Raw genomic sequence first — 18,238 nt, forward strand, 5'->3', positions numbered from 1 at the left:
TGCTCTTTAAAACACATCTTTTCTCCCAGTTTCTTGATCCTTTAAAATGGTGTTTCCTTATTTTGCAGAACAACGGCTTTTCAATTACTGATTGAATAATTCTTTTTTTTTCCTGGGTTCTTAAGAAGCCTCAAAGAGTTGCTGGTAATATTCCACCATTCTCTCTTCAGCTATGAGTTATCATTCAGTGCATGCTAACCTAATATCCCAGGGGATTTTGTATGTCCACCAGGCTTCATCTATCTGTATGCATGTGCTGGGCATTATTTTTCCTGTCTTTTAAGAACAGTTTGCAATGGAAAATTGATAGGAATTGGCCGTCAATGATTGGTTAAAGTACTCACAGGTGTAATAATTAAGATGCATGTTCTTCATTTGCTCCCAGAATTCAGCAGCAAGATTGGGTTCCATAGTCCAACAGTATTAATTTGTTTAACAATGAATATTTATAATCGCTTCTTTTTATTCTGTCCCAATTCTCTACTCCCCTATTGGTGTTTCCTAGGATCATCTCCCAAATAAACTACCTAAACTCAAATACTTGTCTGAGAGTCAACTTCTGAGGAAAATGGAAACTATTAAAACAATGTCCACAGCATTTTATCACACTGACTTTCAAAAGTGAGTTTTCTTCTTCATGCTCTTATGCATAGCAAACCATTAAAACTAATATGAGGAAGATATTGGGATATTACCTAAGGGACTAAAAACTACCCACTCTATAAGGAAGAAGTCTTCCTGTGAATTCCTAAGTATTCCTCTACATAAACATGGCACTTAGTAGGAATATGAAGTTGTCCATTACACCTTGCTTTTTCACTCCTTTGGAAATACAACATTCAAGGAAAATTAAAACATATCCTAAGCTGGTGTGGTGGCACACGGTAGTAATCCCAGTGGCTTGGAGGCAGAGGCAGGAGGATTTCGAGTTCAAAGACAGACTCAGCAAAAGCAGGTGCAAAGCAACTTGGTGAGACCCTGTCACAAAATAGGGCAGGAGATGTGGTTCAGTAGTCAAGTGTCCCTGAGTTCAATCCCCACTACTAAATAAATAAATAAATTTTTAAAAAAAGCATATCCTAGATAACATATCGGATAACTACACAATGAATGTTGTTCATTGCTACATTGGATCTAAAATAATTCAGCTTGCAAAAGCATGAATTATAAGGCTTTGTTCCCTTGCCTCAAACTGAAGTATCACTGATCTTTTTTAATTTACAAGTTGATTTTCAGAAATCCACTTACGTTTCCAATTTAAAGTACCATCAGAATGGATAAAATTCCATGTGCTATATTTTTAAATCATTGTAAGATACAATGATGGGATATCACTTCAGTGATGGCCCCAATTTGGTTTTAGGATCTTAAATAATCTATAAAGAAAATAAATAAAAAATTAAAAAGGTCATGCTAAAATACTAAGCCCATATACAACAAGGTGGCATGTTTTCTAGCAGATTTTCCTGCCATCCAAAAAGAGAAGACAAATAATTTAAATCCATTTTATTCTTTCATAGATTTTAATAATTATACATAACTTTTAACATAAAGACAGTGAAATCTCAAGGATAAGAAGGCAATATATATGGCCTCTTCTATTCATTCTTTAGGATAGACGGAAATTTCCAAAGGATACAGTGTGTGAGATTTAACACTGGAAAAATACATATGAAACTTGTTTTACTGGCTGCACTTAGGACAAGGTACAACACAATAAATATAGAACTGCATAATCTTTTTAAAAGATTGCTGTAATTTTAACACAGCCTTACTAAAGAAATACTATCAGTGACTAATTTGGAATTCTACAACATATATGTGAAGGGACACTTACAATGAATATCTGAGCATAGTTTCTCAAGCATCTTCATATTCATACATCAGCATTCTTAAAAAGAGGAAGAATGCATGTTTCAAATTCAGTACAACAGAAAACACACTTGGTCAATTAGTTTCTTCATGTCATTCATTATGATCACAATCCTAGCTTGCTGGTAGATTTAACAGAAGTTTTTGAAATCCTTTTAATTTCCACTAGTCTTAGGACCTGTGGGTAGGAAGTCTCCTACACTGGAAGCAAACTGATTAAGCAGCACCATTAAGTCCACATCTCAACAAACCATTGCAAAATTCTGTCAACATTCTGAAGGGTTAAAAAAAAAAGTTCTATGGAAGAATATCTTTCCTGAATAGCAGGCTACTGGAAAATATGTAATCTTCAAGGATTTACACAAAACTATACCTGAATTCACTACTGAACACATCTTTCTTTAACAGACCAAAAGAAATGCATTATCCCAAAATTAAATAACATACTGAAGCATAAAATAAATACTTTATTTGTGCTATTACATTGTGTATCAAATCATCACATATGCTCATGTACACCCTTTCCTTTTCCCAAAAAGGAAGCAATGGTGCCACCTCTATTGGTCAGAAAGAGTAAATGGGAAACTTGCTCTCAGTGCTGTTCTGCAGCGTGCCTTAGTACACGAACACAGAGATTTATTATTTTTAGACATATACTTAAAAGATAGGATGAAATGATCTTTTTTTTCACATGACTCAGATTCTGTTACCAGCAGATAAAAGAATTAACTTCATCCCTATTAAACAGAATGGAAACTGTCACACTACTATGGCCATAGATATTCTGAGAAACTCCAAGTCAGAAAAAAAACCCACGAAAGCAATATTCTCTACAATTGGTAAACTGGTTGTTCAAAAATTCAACAAGCAAATAAACATGCAAGCATGTGACATGTTATTACTTTGTAAAAACATAATGTCACTCTGGCCCCAAGAATCACTACAGCCCAGCTGGTTCTTAAAGGGGCAAATGGCCTTTAACCACTACTAAGTATCTTACCTGTGGCACTTTACTGATCATCGCATTGCCACATGATTCTTAAAAACTTAGGCTTCCAAGATGTTTGAGGAAAATAAGTATGTGATATAGATCAAGTTTTCAATGATTGTTTTAATGTAATTTAATGTAGTGTAGCCAATGTATATCATATTTACTACATTCACCACTTCAGATAAAGTATCAGGGAGGCCCTTCAAACACTGGAGGAAAGGAATGTTTGTTTTGTATAAGACCTACCAAATAAACAGCAAAACAAAAGAAAACACACATAGGCACTAGTCTCAAAGCTGCACAATAAAGAAGCAAAGGGTTTGAGATGAGAAATTCAAGAAAATATACACAGATGAGCTTGCAGAGGAATAGGAGGAAAGGAATCACAGTTCTAATCTTCCAAGCTTCGGAATGCATTCTGCATATCTTCAAGAAGTTGTGCATAGTCACCCTTGATCTTTGCTTCACCATCTTTCACTGGATCCTGAAAAAAGATATTAAAAATTCAATTTACCTTTGGAAAATAATTTTCAGAATGTGTGATAATTTCCTTATATTTAAAAAATTTAGATGCATATGACTGGGTGTATATAATTGGAAATTAGTAAAAACAATATATTATTCAAAGTCTGATAGTATCATACTGTGATGCAGAACTGAAATATGGAAAATAAAATTTAAAATATACCATACTTAAAATCCTCATGGAAGGCAATTTAATTGAGTAAAATGTGTACAAGACTTTAAAATGCCCAAAGCTCTCTGACCCAGTAATTCCACTAGTATGAAAATAAACAAAACCAAGTACATGGTTGTCCATACCAACAGCTGGAAATTTCCTAAATGCCTTGGAAAAATATTACTCTCCCAAAGCATTAAAAAAAAACTAGTGATGCTTTTGATACAATAAGCATGTAAATAGAAAAGTTTTCACCTTCAATCACACTACTAGAAATCATTTTTATAGGTTTATTTTTCATCTTTTTCCTAAGTGAATTTTTAAAGACAAAATTTAAATCAATTTATATATGATTTTTTTTTATAAATTATTTTTTTCACTCTATAATGTATTTCTTCATGTTTTTGGGTATTTGGAAAAAAAATTAATGCCTTCATATATTTTATCCTATGGATATGGCATAATTGATAGAGTGCTTGCCTAGCATGTATAGGACCCTGAGTTTAATCCCCAGTACTGCAAAACAAAACAAAACAAAAATTTCTGATTTTTTCCTTGGTTCACATATCTCAAAGTGGAATGACAGGACCCAAAGATTGTTAATATTAATTCTTGATATAGTGAATATTTATACAGATTTATATTTTTAATCTATACTGTAAATATACATATATAAATATATAAATATACATACATATATTCTATGTTATGTAAAAATTTAATACATTATATATACATGCTGAGAATCATTCTCAGTAGGTAATTAGTAAATATGCCTGAATGTCATGACTTAATTAAATTAAACACAATTCAATTGATCAAATATTTTAAAAACAATCTTATACATTTGAGTTTCTACTGGTAATTTAACATAACTACCTATTTTTTATCTTGTGGGTCATGTAAAAGTAAAAATGTGTACTACATGATATTTGGAAGAAGTAAATAGAGCAGACATCATTTCAGAAGAACATGGGAGCTAGATGTTAATAGGCACTTGAAGTAAGATAATTGCTGCTCGACAATGAATTTAGCTCTAAATTGCCTGGCAGCTAAGACAAAAGAGAAATAGTCAGCATTTATTTTAGATGTGACATACTATGATTTTTTATCACTGGAATTCCTACTTGAATATCACCTCAAGACCTGTTCTGGTTATATACATCCTGAGCATATATGAAAATGATAAAAGCAAGTTTCATACCCCAGGTTTGGGACTCAAACTGTTAGAGGAAAAAAAAAAAATTCCTACTAAAAAAGTTACAGCAGAACCAAAATATACCTTGAATTTCATGGAGGAAAGTTTATAGAGGATCTCCCCCATGTGCTCACGGATAATCGACCATGTGATTTTATTGTCACTCTGGGCAGTGGTTTCAACAGCTCTACGGGCCATATCATAAAATGCAATCATGTTGGACAGCATCCCTACTGTCTTGTAGAATGGGCAGAACCTAGGGTAAATGAAGGTCAAAAGAATGAACAAAAAAAAATTCCAAAGTGGGTTCATACTTTCAGTATGTAAAACGTTAACTATAAATTACCAGGGAATCAGCTTCTTTATTTAAGTATGCAAACTGCTTATATTTATTAGATGATACATAAGAAAAGAAGAACAATACAAAAAACCAATAATTATTTAAGGAGAATTTTTGGGCAAAGACACCTCAGTACTGGTATGGATGGATATGGAGATATCTATTTTATTTGTTTTAAGGGTGATGTTTATTTTTGTCTGTAAATTCATCAAATAGGAGGGACAATGAAATAATATTGCTACAATATAATGCCCCTCCCAGGATTTGTAGTATTTGTAGGATTTGTAGGTAGGTAAGTAACTCAAATGAAAAATAACTGAGTTGTAAAAACTCCTTTGTGATATTAGTTAAGGTTTAATGAATAATAGGAAGGGGGGAACTGCAAATTGCTGTGAGTTAATAATAGTAGCCTCTTTCTCTTTAATGTGTTCATTTTCTTTTACTCATACCTTTTTGTAACAAAGAAATAGAGACTGTACGTACACATGAGTAAATATCAATTCAATCACATTTGTCCTTATCAGTCTTCTAACACACTCCTAGACATCTGCATACACAATTTCATGCATAGTCCTATCACACCTTTTCCAAAGATTTTTCCCTAGTTGAGTTATCTTTGTGTAGGCGGTTTTGTTCCTAGAGCTTCTTAAGTTCCCGATTTAACAGATTTCGAAGGCTTACTGACATACTGGCATATTTTCTGCTTGCTCTATGGTCTGATTAATCCTATTTGCTTAGTTCTCTGGTTCTTATGTGGAACCAAATATGATTTGAGGAAGAAAAGCTAGCCTGGGAGAAAAGGGCTCAAATCCTCACAGTTTAAAAGAAATAGGAACTTTCAACATGCCACAGGAGTGGCAGAGACAACAGTGAAAAAAAGCAAGCACTGGGCAGGAGTGAAGGGGCTGGGACTGGCCGCAACAAAGGCTTTGGTGGAAAGAAAAAGATACAGGACTCTTGACAAACAAGGCAGGAAAGAATAACATAATTATCTAAGCGAAGAGTACAAGAGACATGGGCAATGAAAGGAATTAGCAAAGATAGTTTCTAATGCAGGTAATGATCCCCAGGCTCTGCACACTAAGCCATAATTTAGTCTAATTATAGACAGTTGTATGAGTGAAAATACTGTCATAATTTCACAAATGAGCAAATTGAGAAAAGGTGATGATTTCAACCATTAGATGTCTGCTATGAATATACAAAATAAACCAATATATTGAGTCAGCGTTTATCTGTGTGAGGAAAAAAAGGTTTTAATGTGTAGGTAGCTTCTTGCCCAAACACAACAGAAAATCCTCAAATAAGGAAAGAAAATCAGAAGGGGAGGTGAAGGGGAAGTACTGGGCAATAAAATCGACAAAATTATGTCTGTGCATTTACATATATATCACAATGAATCCTATTATTTTGTATACACTAGTATGGCAATATGTAAATCAATGGATGTGTAACTGATGTGATTCTGCAATCTGTGTATGGGATGAAGGTGGGAGTTCATAACCCACTTGAATCAAAGTGTGGAATATGATATGTCAAGAAATTTGTAATGTTTTGAACAACCCACAATAAAAAATTTAAAAAAAAAAAAAAAAAAGAAAAATCTGTATAGCCTACCTGTCATAAGGTGTATATCCATTTTGTTGTAGGAAGTCATCTTTGATAAGCTTTGCTACCTCCAGAGTGATTTTATCAGTTTCTGCTAAAGAGGCCTAGAAGAGAAAAAAAAATTACATTTTTAGAAATTTTGTTCCATCATGTCAGTACCAATGGTGATAATCAGTTAAGCAAGCAGAAATAATATAATCAACACATTATATTTAACCAAAAATTTTATTTTCCTGGTACTGGGAATCAAACTGAGGGGTGCTCTACCACTGAGCTACATCCCTAGCCCTTTCTTACTTTTTGAGAAAAGGTCTTGCTAAATTGCCAAGGCTGGTCTTTAATCTGTAATCTTCCTGCCTCAGACTCCCGAGTTGCTGGGATTACAGGGATGTACTAATAAATTTGCTTTATGACTGCTTTTGATTGTTCTTGTTTGTGGTTAAAAAGTATATAACATAAAATTTGCCATCTTAACTATTTTTAAGAGTTCAGTTCAGAGGTGTTGTGAAGCCGATTTTCAGAAGTTTTCTATCTTGCAAATCTGAAATCATATGTCCGTAAATAGTAAGCCCCTCTTCTTCCCTCCTCCAAGATACTGATAACCACCATTCTATTTTATGTTTCTATGAACTTGACTACTTTATTGTAAGAATATCTTTCATAGTGCATTATAGTTATACATAAAACTGGGGTTCATTTTGATGTAATCATACATGCATGGAATATCATTTGCTCCATTTCAGTTCCTAATACATCCTCTTTCCCTCTTCTCCCTTCTCCTGTTCCCCAAACTCTACTCAAGTCGTCTTCCTTTCATTATTTATTGTTTTTTAAATGTTTTTATTAGTGTATTATAGTTACACATAATATTGGGGTTCATTTTGACATAATCATACATGCTCCATTTTAGTCTCTAGTGCGTCCTCTTTCCCTCCCCCTATCCTCCTTCCTCTACTAATCTTCCCTCTATTCATTTATCCATTTATTCTTAATTGGTGCTTTATAGATATACATAAAGGAGGAATTCACTGTGGTATATTTATACATGCACACAGCAAAATTTTGTCAAGTTGATTCTGCGTTTCCTCCACCTTTTTGTCTCTCCTCCCTTTCCCTTTTTCCACTCCAATGATCTTTTCCCTTTATGCTTATGATACCCGCCCCCCACTTCCCTATCCCCCCTTACTTTGTTGTAATTTCTGCATATGAGAGAAAAAATTCACTGACCCTTGATTTTTTGAGTCTGGTTTATTTTACTCAGCATGATGTTATCCACGTCCATGTATTTACCAGCGTATGCCATAATTTCATTCTTCTTTATGACTGAGTGAAACTCCACTGTATATATGCCACATTTTCCTAATTCATTCATTTATCGATGGGCACCTGGGTTGATTCCATAACTTGGCTATTGTGAACTGCACTATTATAAATATTGATGTGCCTATATACTATAGTATGCTGATTAGTATGTTGATTTTAGTTTAGGATTTTTTCCTGCAAAAATAGCAAGGAATGGGATAGATAGGTCATATGATGGTTCCATTCCTAGTTTTTTGAAGAATCTCCATACTACTTTCCAGAGTTGTACTAATTTGCACTCCCACCAACACTATTATGAGTGCACCTTTTCCTCTACATTCTCGCCAGCATTATCATTATTTATATTCTTAAAAATTGCCATTCTGATTGGATTGAGATGAAATATGAATGTAGTTTTGATTTGCATATTCCTGTTTGCTAGGAAGTTGAACTATTTTTTCCTGTTTGTTGGCCATTTGTATTTCTTCTTCTGAGAAGTATGAGTTTGTCTATTTTAGATAGTACTTAAGTGAAATCATAACAGTATTTTTTAAATGAATGGTGTATTCACTTTGCATAATGTCCTCAAGGTTCATTCATGTTATAGCCAGAGAAAGGATTTCCTTTTTTAAAAAGGCTGAATAATATCACATTGTATGAACATACCACTTTGTTCATTCATTTATTTATAGATGAACATTTGAGTTGTTTTCACTCCTAGCGTTGTTGTGAGAAGGGCTGCTATGAACATGAGAGTACAAACTGAATAATGTTGTTTTTTTTTTTTAATTGCTTTTAGTTGTAGATGAACACAATACCTTTATTTACTTTTATGTAGTGCTGAGGATCAAACCCAGTGCCTCACACATGCTAGGCACCGCACTCTACCACTAACCCACAACCCCTGTCCCTGTCCCTGATTAATGTTCTTTTTTTTTTAAAAAAAATACTTCTTCTTATCCTGGTTTATTATTTTAGTTATTTAAATTCTTAGTTTTAAAAATTTCTTGGGAGTTGTGAGAAAGGGACAGGCAAAGTTAATTGCATTCTTCTATTATTTGTATGTATTAAGTTTCTTAGGTAAGGATCAGGTCTTTTTTTTAAAAAAAAAAAAAATCCCTTCTATCTCATATCCCTTCTTCAATCACAGGTAAATATTAGAATGTGTTTTATGTGTTTCCTTTTATTTATTTAAATTTATGTGAAAAGTACATTTTGTATTAGTATTTTCATTATGTAAATCATTCTCATTTGTGCCTTAGGCACTATTTTTTCCAGATCCATCCATGACACCACGTGCCATACAGTTTGCTGCACCTAGCTCTTGTACAAACCATTCTGTGTTTTTTTTTTTTCTTTGTTCTTTCTTTACCTTTTTTTTTTTTTTTTTGGTCCCCTGGAGAAGGTACCCAGATTTCCTCTAATTCCCCACCATCATTAATGTCCACTTTAGGACTTGTTTGAGAATTTCTCTGGAGATAAATATCCAGAAGCAGAGCTACTAGGTTCCATGGCGTGCAAGCAAGTCCCATTGGACTGTTCTTTACAATGGTAGCACCAGATGACATGCCACAAGGAGTACACTAGTTCCTCCATTCCCACAACACTTGGCAATACCCAGTTTTTCTCACCAGAGTAATGTGATACGTCATGGTTGTTGGAGAATTTTACCAAAGGTCTTTAATCTTTTGGGTTTTCTCTTCCATAATCTGTCTGATCTTTCCTTTGGTCATATTTGTTGGGGTTCTAGTCTTCTTGTTAACTTAAAGTTAATATTTTAGAAAGCCCACCAGTTTTACATCAGTTTGTTACCTTTATTCATGGGTAAGCCTTTGTTGAACAAAAATTCTTACTTTTATCAAAAAACCTTTGTTTTCTTTTAATGTGTTCAATGAGGTTTAAGAAGTCCTTCTCTAATCCTAGATCAAAATGTCATCCTTAATATTTCTTTTCTATTAACCTCTTCCCCCTAATAGTTAAATTGATAATCTACCTGGAGTCTACCTTAATATGTGGAATTTAGTAGCAATCCAGTTCTATTTTCTCCAAATAGTAGTTTTCCACTGTTCACTAAAAGAACCTATCCTCCTCTCACTTGATTTGTGGAGTCACTTCACAATATCAAGGGAACGCACAAACACAAGTCTATACCTATTCTGTCCCACCACTGTTTGTTATTTCACCAATACCATACTGTTGTTCTTACTATGGTTTTTATTAAACAATAGAGGGAAGTTCCTTACTTTTTATTTTTATATTATTTTTAAGATTGTGAATCTTTGTGATGGCAAATAGATTTTGGAATGATTAGTGATTTGCTCAGAAGATTCAACTAGAAATTTGACTAGCATCACATTGAACTTATATTTTAAAGAGAAGTGGCAATTTTTTAATAAGTCATCCATCCAAAAGAGTAGACTCTTTTTAGATCATCTTCTGTTTAATTTTTTAGTTTAAAGATATTTTCCATAACAGAAGTATGGATTTCTGGGTAGTGCATATATTCTATTTGTTGTTGCTATTATGAACATCTAATTTTAAATTTTATTTCCTAATTAGTATTGCTTGTATTGAGAATTTTTATTTTTCAGTGCTTTGGATAGAACTGAGGGCCTCATGCATGCTAGGCAAGCACTCTACCACTGAACCACATTCCTAATCCTAGTGAAATTTTCTTTATTTATATTTATCTTGCATTGCAACTCCTTCTTATATTCTTATTATTTCTATTCCTCTGTTGTTATTTTTGTAGTTATATGAACATATTATCTATGAATAATGACATTTTAATCTCTTCCTTTACAAGTTGTCTGATTTCTAACATTATTAATAAGGACCTCTGTATTCAATTGAACACAATGATAACAGGCATTCTTATCTTGATATTGATTTAAAAAAAATAAATTGTATCAAATATTTCCCCTACATTTAGCATGCTATTTTTATTTTTATTTTTATTTTTTTTTTAAGATGGGGTCTTGCTATGTTGCTAAGGCTAGTCTCGCATTCTGGGCTCTTTGGCCACAGCCTCCACAGTAGCTGGTATTACAGACACATGCCATCACATTCAACTTAGTATCTTTAAATTTTTTTTTTCTTTTAGTTGTAGATGGACACAATACCTTTGTTTATTTATTTTTATGTGGTGCTGAGGATCAAATCCAGCACCCCATACATGCTAGGCAAGCGCTTTACCACTAAGCTACAACCCCAGCCCCTCAGCTTAGTATCTTTTAACAAACTAAGGAAGTTTACTTCTATTCCTTCTTGCCTAAGAGGTTTCTAAAACTCATAAGAAATAAACTTCAAATATTTTTTCCATATTGATTAAGATATTCTTTTCTGTTACATTAATTATACTGGGAAATTATAATAATACTGTGTTGAATCACATTTGCATTCCTTTACTTGTTCAGGATACATTATTCTATTTTGAATAACCTATTTGGTGTAACAAATAAACATTTCATACTTTTATATCTACATTCATAAACAAAATAAACATGTAATTTTATTTTCTGTATTGCCTTTATCTGGTTTTGCAGGTCTTCTGTTTGTTGTTAATCTCAGAGAGCCACAGTACCCTATAAATAATAAATATTTAATACATGCTATACATGTTAGTTATTTAATAAAACTATCTTTATTGGGAAAAATTAGGAAGTGAATTTTTAAGGTATCATCAAAAGAACAGAATCAGGTGGAGAACTCTAATAGTCCTTACCTTTTCTTTTTTGGTACTGGGGATTAAACCTAAGGACACTTAACCACTGAGCCACATCCCCAGCTCTGCCCCCCTACCTGCTGCTAAATTGCTGAGGTTGGCCTTGAACCAGCAATCCTCCTGCCTCAGCCTCCTGAGTTGTTAGGATTATGGGCATCTGCCACCATGACCGGCCCTAAAAATTTATTTTTTCTTTTTGTGGTGCTAGGAATCGAACCCAGGGCCTTGTGCACATGAGGCAAGCACTTTACCAACTGAGCTATATCCCCAGTCCCTCTAACAGTCCTAACTAGTTCTGCATACTATATGAAAAGTCATTCAATTCAGCAATTTAATTAGGCTACATTTAATTAAACCATCACCATCATCACCTTCTTTTTTAGGGTGGGGTACTAGGTACCCAGGGGTACTTTATCAATACCCAGTTCTTTTTACTTTTTATTTTGAGACAGGGTCTTGCTAGTTTGCTGAGGCTGGCTTCAAATATGCAATTGTCCTGCTTCGGCCTCCTGAACCAATGGGATTATAGGTATGTACCACTGCACCTGGCTCACCATCTTCTTGTGAAACATGAAGACATAAGTATAAGAATGTAAGTTACTTGTTTAAGATCCATAGTTAATTAATGGATGGACTAGAATCCAATCCTTGATTCCCAGTCCCAGTGTTCTTAAAAAATTTTATGTTAAAGACACTACCTCTATCACTTCTAGTTTGATTGGTTGATGGATACATTTCATTTAAAGAACTCAAAGAAAATCAAGTGGTGTTTTGTTTTGTTTTTTTCCTCTCTCACCTACAATAAACTCAGGACCATGCTAAGGGCTATAAAGAATAAAAAATTTGGGCTGGGTCGTGGCTCAGTGGCAGAGCACTTGCCTCGCATGTGTAAGGCCCTGGGTTGGATTCTCAACATCGAATATAAATAAATAAAACAAAGGTCCACTGACAACTAAAAATAAAGAAAGAAAGAAAGAAAGAAAGAATAAAAAATTTGCCAGGTGTGGTAGCACACTACTATAATCCAGCAGCTCTGGAGGCTGAGGCAGGAGGACCACAAATTCAAACCCAGCTTCAGCAACTCAGTGAGACCCTGTCAATAAATAGAATGTAAAAAGGGCTGGGGATGTGGCTCAGTGGTTAAGCATGCCTGGATTCAATCCTCAGTACGCCGCCCCCCTCAAAAAAAAAAAAAAGAGAATAAAACATTTTAGTTAGTTTTAAAAATATTTAAAACTTATTATTAAAATTGAATTTAAGTTTAGGATTTATTCATTTTGCTTGGTAAGAATATACCCAAGGTTTTAACTGGCCACTGTAACACTATACCTCATGGGATTTAACAACTCACCTTTCCCACAAGCTGTACAATTTCTGCCAGGTCTTCTTCTTCCTGAAGAATTTCCTTAGCTTTGGTCCTCAGAGGAACAAACTCTGTGAAATGTTTGTCATAGTACTCGTCCAATGCACGCATGTACTTGCTGTAGCTGATGAGCCAGTTGACAGAGGGGAAATGCTTACGTTGGGCTAGTTTCTTATCTAATCCCCAAAACACCTAATAAAAAAAATAATTTTCTTAAAAAGTTTTTAAGAGTATTGAAGCATATTTGTTTTTCCTAAATATGTTATGTTTAATTTACTGGACAAGTTATTTAATTTTTAGTATGTGTCAAGTGTTATCAAAACAGAATAAACTTGTAGAAAATGTTCATTAAAAATGTATTCTCACTTTCAGGGTGGATAATAATACAAATCAAATTCAAATTTTATCTAACTTTCCTTAATAATGTGAAATGTGATAGCAAAAAGGCAAATTGACACTTTTGAAGATTATTATGGTACAATATAAACATAAGAACAAGAAAAGGCTTATTGAAATGGAACGGATACTTTACTTTGATTAAAAACCTCTAAATGTTCTGATTAAATTCAGTTTCCTATCATTAAGGAGCAATGCAATAAAATTTGACATTCATGCTTCAGAGACTAAACTTTCATAGATATTTTATGAATTTCTAACTCTTCCACCTTCCCTCATAATTTAAACTCAAAATTTTAGCATAGGTTAAAGACTTTAAAAAACGTAAACTTAGCCTCTGCCATTTCTTCTGATACTGTCAGAAACACAGGTAATTATTCTGTTTTTCCTACATGAATTATACATACATACTTACTTATGATTCATTCCTTCATATAAACTTTTTTTTTTTTTTTTTTTAATTATAGCTCTGAATCATATATCTTTTTCTGGGTACTGCGGATTGAACCCAGAGGCATCAGGGGCACTCAACCACTGAGCCACATCCCCAGCCCTATTTTGTGTTTCATTTAGAGACAGGGTATCTCTCACTGAGTTGCTTAGCACCTTGCTTTTGCTAAGGCTGTTTTTTTTTTTTAATTTTTTAAAAAATATTTATTCACAATACCTTTATTTCACTCAATTTATTTTTTACGTGGTGCTGAGGATCGAACCCAGGGTCCCTCACGTTGGAGACGAAAGCTCTACTGCTAAGCTACAACCCCAGCCACCCCCCCTCCCAAGGCTGGTTTTGAACTCACAATTCTCCTTGTCACAGGGAAGCAAATGCCAAGGCATTAAGTATATTTTCTGATTTTGCTGTCATCTAGATATAGTTAACAAATGAGTGAAATGACCGGGTCACTTTTTTTTTTTTTAAGAGGAGGGGTACTAGGGATTGAACTCAGGGGCACTAGACTACTGTGCCACATCCCCAGCCCTATTTTGTATTTTATTTAGAGACAGGGTCTCATTGAGTTGCTTAGCACCTCACTTTTGCTGAGGCTGGCTTTGAACTCAATATCCTCCTGCCTCAGCCTCCTAAACTGCTGGGATTAAAGATATGTGCCACCATGCCCAGCTACTGGCTCCCCCCATAAAAAAATGTGGATGTGCCATCTCTACAGTTTTCCCTTGTAATTTCCAGATGATTACCAGGCGAGGTGATGGTAGAGCCACAAGATGGAACAAGCTATGGAATCCAACTATGACAGAATGAAATAGAACCCCTTTTGGATAGGATCATCTACCCTTGATCATACTTTTGAGTTAAAATAAACTTCTAGGTTTTTGCCATTACACAATTAGTTTTTTAATTAAAAAAAATTTTTTTTACTTGTTGATGGACCTTTATTTCATTTGCTTATTTTAATGTGGTGCTAGGAATCGAACCCAGTGCCTCACACGTATGAGGCAAGCACTCAACCACTGAGATACAACTCCAGCCCCTATTACCCAGTTTTTGACCTGTTTGGACCCTATAGTTACAGTTATCTGTGCATATTGTCCATGAATATATTAAGTTTAATATATTAAACTTAATATATTAAGTAAAAGAGCTAAGGAAAAGCAGTATTAAAGGCTCTTGGTGTTAAAGATATTTCTAAAACATACTTTACCACTGTTTTCTCTTTAGTGACTAAATTAAATTTTACATGATGACTTAAGTAGTGTTAGAACAGCTAAGAAGAACAGCACAGGAGGAAAGACTCAGAAACTAAATACACTACGGAAGGACATACCTGAACAATACCAAGAGTAGCAGATGTAACTGGATCAGAAAAATCACCACCAGGTGGAGAAACTCTAAAATTAAAAAATAATAGTAATGATATAGTCAGCAGAATGCTATAAAAAATAACACGTGAAAGCCAAATTTTTTGAAAGTCAATTTTTAAGTTAAAGCTTATTTATTTATTTATTTATTTATTTTTGGTGTTGGGGATTGAACCCAATACCAAAACAAATTGAACAAAAGATAAACACAAGTTCTATGACTGGGCTGTAATTCAAGCCCTAACTTTTTAACATAAATAAAATTGGAAATTTTATTAGAAATTATTTCTAATTAGAAATAAATGATCCTTGGAAAGAAAAATGTTACATAAAAATCTTAAAAGCCAGAACTACACCGCAGATAACAATGAATTATTGAACACCTTCTAGTGTGAGAAATAAGATAATCTTTTATTACAATCAATTTCATTATTCTATTCAAACAGATGAACAGGAAGGAAGGAAAAGCTGGGGAACTAAGTATGGCTTTATGTAGTAATCATAAAATCTTTACTATTTATTTATCGATTTTTGGTGTTAGGGATTGAACTCAGAAGCATTTAAACACTGAGCAACATCCCCACCCCTTTTATTTTGAGACAGGGTTGCTTAGGGCCTAAGTTCCTGAGGATGGCATCAAAATTGTGATTCTCCTGCCTCATTCATCTTCCCCCATTGCTAGGATAACAGGCATGTGCCACCATGTCTGGCTTTACTTTGCTTTTACCATGATTTAATTTCACCATGTCTATAATTTTTTAAGTTATTCCTAAAATACTGTGACTCAAAAACAATACATCAGTGAAGGTACAACTATAGAGTCCGAACATGTAGAGATGACCTGTACATCTTCAAAGAACTACTTTGAAGCTCTGTGGCAACGGAATGCAGCCCTGGTTAAGAATCACTGCTACCAGAGAAAGTAAAAATATTTTCTCTTTTAAATCTTTTTGCTTTTGAAAAGTAAACCATTTGGGTGCTTACGCTCCTACAATGCTGACACTTCCTTCTCTTTCAGGATTTCCAAGACATTTCACTCTGCCTGCTCGCTCATAGAAAGAAGCCAGACGTGCACCAAGATATGCAGGATATCCACTATCTGAAAAATGAAAAGAAATTTTAAAAGAGGGGTTCTAAGCCAGCTCCCAAAGTCCTATCAGTCTTGCTTACATGATAAGCAACACAAAGACTTACCTGCAGGCATTTCAGCTAAGCGACCCGAGATTTCTCTAAGGGCCTCTGCCCATCTTGAGGTAGAGTCAGCCATCATACTGACATGGTAGCCCATGTCACGGAAATATTCTGATAGTGTAATGCCTAAATTGAGAGGAATATTACAAATTACAATGTTAGGATATACATTTTTGACTTTTTACCCTTAAAAACTTTATAGCATTAAATATATGAAGTAGACTGTTAGCTGTTCCCCCAAATCTACCCTTTCCCTTGTGGGCATGAAGGTGAAGCAAGTCACAGACTTTCCTCCATTTTTCTGAGAACACCCAGAAGTATGAAAGCTATGTGTTAAAAACTAAAAAATTCTTTTCATCTTGGACTCCAGCCTAGTTGACAAAGAGCCCCTGACTACCTGAAATAAACATCTATTACAATGAACAATTAAATGTTTGGTAATATTTGATAGCATAGTCTATCCTATCCCAACATAATACACATTTTAAAAAACAAGAAAAATTTTTCCCCCTATTCTGTGTTGAAACAATTAAGTCTGAATTAATTTCCAAACGTAGTTTGTCTAATCTAGATATCACATATACATATGGATACTTAAAACTCAACTAATTAGCTTTTATGGTTATTTTTAAAAAGTAACAAATGTTGTTAATACAAGAAATATTCCAATTTTCAATCTTTCTGGTATGTAGATCAGGTCCTGTCTTGTAAATTCACAAAAAAAGCTAATATATACAAAGAAGCCTCAGGTTCTGATTCCTGTGCTGCTGTTATCATTAGTCTAGGAACTCAGGATGAGTTTTCTAGTTGTCAAAAGCTTTATCTGCGTTGTAAGCCTCAGATGAATTCTTGGTGCATGAAAAACAACTACCAACCAAAAGGAAAATGGAGAGAAGATAGCTTTTAAGGGTTAATACACACAAAAAGATGCTAGTTCACTGTTAAGAAATACAAATAGGATAGCTATCTAATAAAGTAAGAATATTTAAAATGTTAGTTAATCAGTCTAGGTGCTGGTATGTGCTGGGGTATTCACTGTAATATTACTTTAATTTTCTATTGTTTGATAAGCATATAAGAAAGTGTTTAAAAAATACTAGCATTGGTGTAGAGGTGGGTAAACAGAAATTTGTCAATAGTTATTACGTTTTTTTTTTTTTGCAATGACATACCTTCACATTTATTTCATCTTTTTCTTTACAACATCTTTATAATCTGAAAATGTATATATCCTTTACATTTTTCATTTGGATATAGTTATTCCTTCTGAATGATTAACATAATTTAAACTCTATATTAAGTGTTCTATTCTCAAGAATTTTAATTCTAAGAAATTACTCTTAGAAATTGTGTACAAAGAAATAAGCACACAAAACATATGTATGCCCCCGCCAAAAAATCCAACTGACCAACCAAACAACAAAAAAACAAACTCAGTATAAAACACATGCATAAGGATGGTTTAGTGATGCATTGTTTGTGGTAGTAATCAATCCAACTGTCCAATAAACAGATGTTTATTCATTAGATTATGCTATCAAAGGGGCATGGAGCCTGTAATGGTGCATGCCTGTAATCCCAGCGGTGCTGAAGGATAAGGCAGGAAGATCACAAGTTCAAAGCTGCCCTCATCAACTCAGTGAGTCTTAAGCAACTTAGTGAGACTCTGTCTCTAAATAAAATACAAAAAAGGGCTGGAGATGTGGCTCAGTGATGGAGCGCTCTGGGTTTAATCCTTGGTATCAAAAAAAAAAAAAAA

At 33.9% G+C, this 18,238-nt stretch overlaps 1 protein-coding gene across 1 annotated transcript in view; it reads right to left on the minus strand.

Annotated features, from left to right (window-relative positions):
* Positions 1-1,491: 1,491 nt before the first annotated feature.
* Positions 1,492-18,238, minus strand: part of Atp6v1a (ATPase H+ transporting V1 subunit A) — a 56,070-nt gene continuing 39,323 nt past the window's right edge. The window contains exons 10-16 of the mRNA XM_015478501.2: positions 16,483-16,605; positions 16,273-16,387; positions 15,255-15,318; positions 13,066-13,269; positions 6,698-6,792; positions 4,825-4,996; positions 1,492-3,347 (exon numbers count right to left, since the gene is read on the minus strand). Of these exons, the coding sequence (XP_015333987.1) occupies positions 3,255-3,347; positions 4,825-4,996; positions 6,698-6,792; positions 13,066-13,269; positions 15,255-15,318; positions 16,273-16,387; positions 16,483-16,605 (866 nt within the window). The 3' untranslated portion in view covers positions 1,492-3,254. The remainder of the gene's footprint in view (positions 3,348-4,824; positions 4,997-6,697; positions 6,793-13,065; positions 13,270-15,254; positions 15,319-16,272; positions 16,388-16,482; positions 16,606-18,238) is intronic.

Source organism: Marmota marmota, unplaced genomic scaffold (genome assembly GCF_001458135.2).
Source record: "Marmota marmota marmota unplaced genomic scaffold, marMar, whole genome shotgun sequence".
NCBI lineage: Eukaryota > Metazoa > Chordata > Mammalia > Rodentia > Sciuridae > Marmota > Marmota marmota.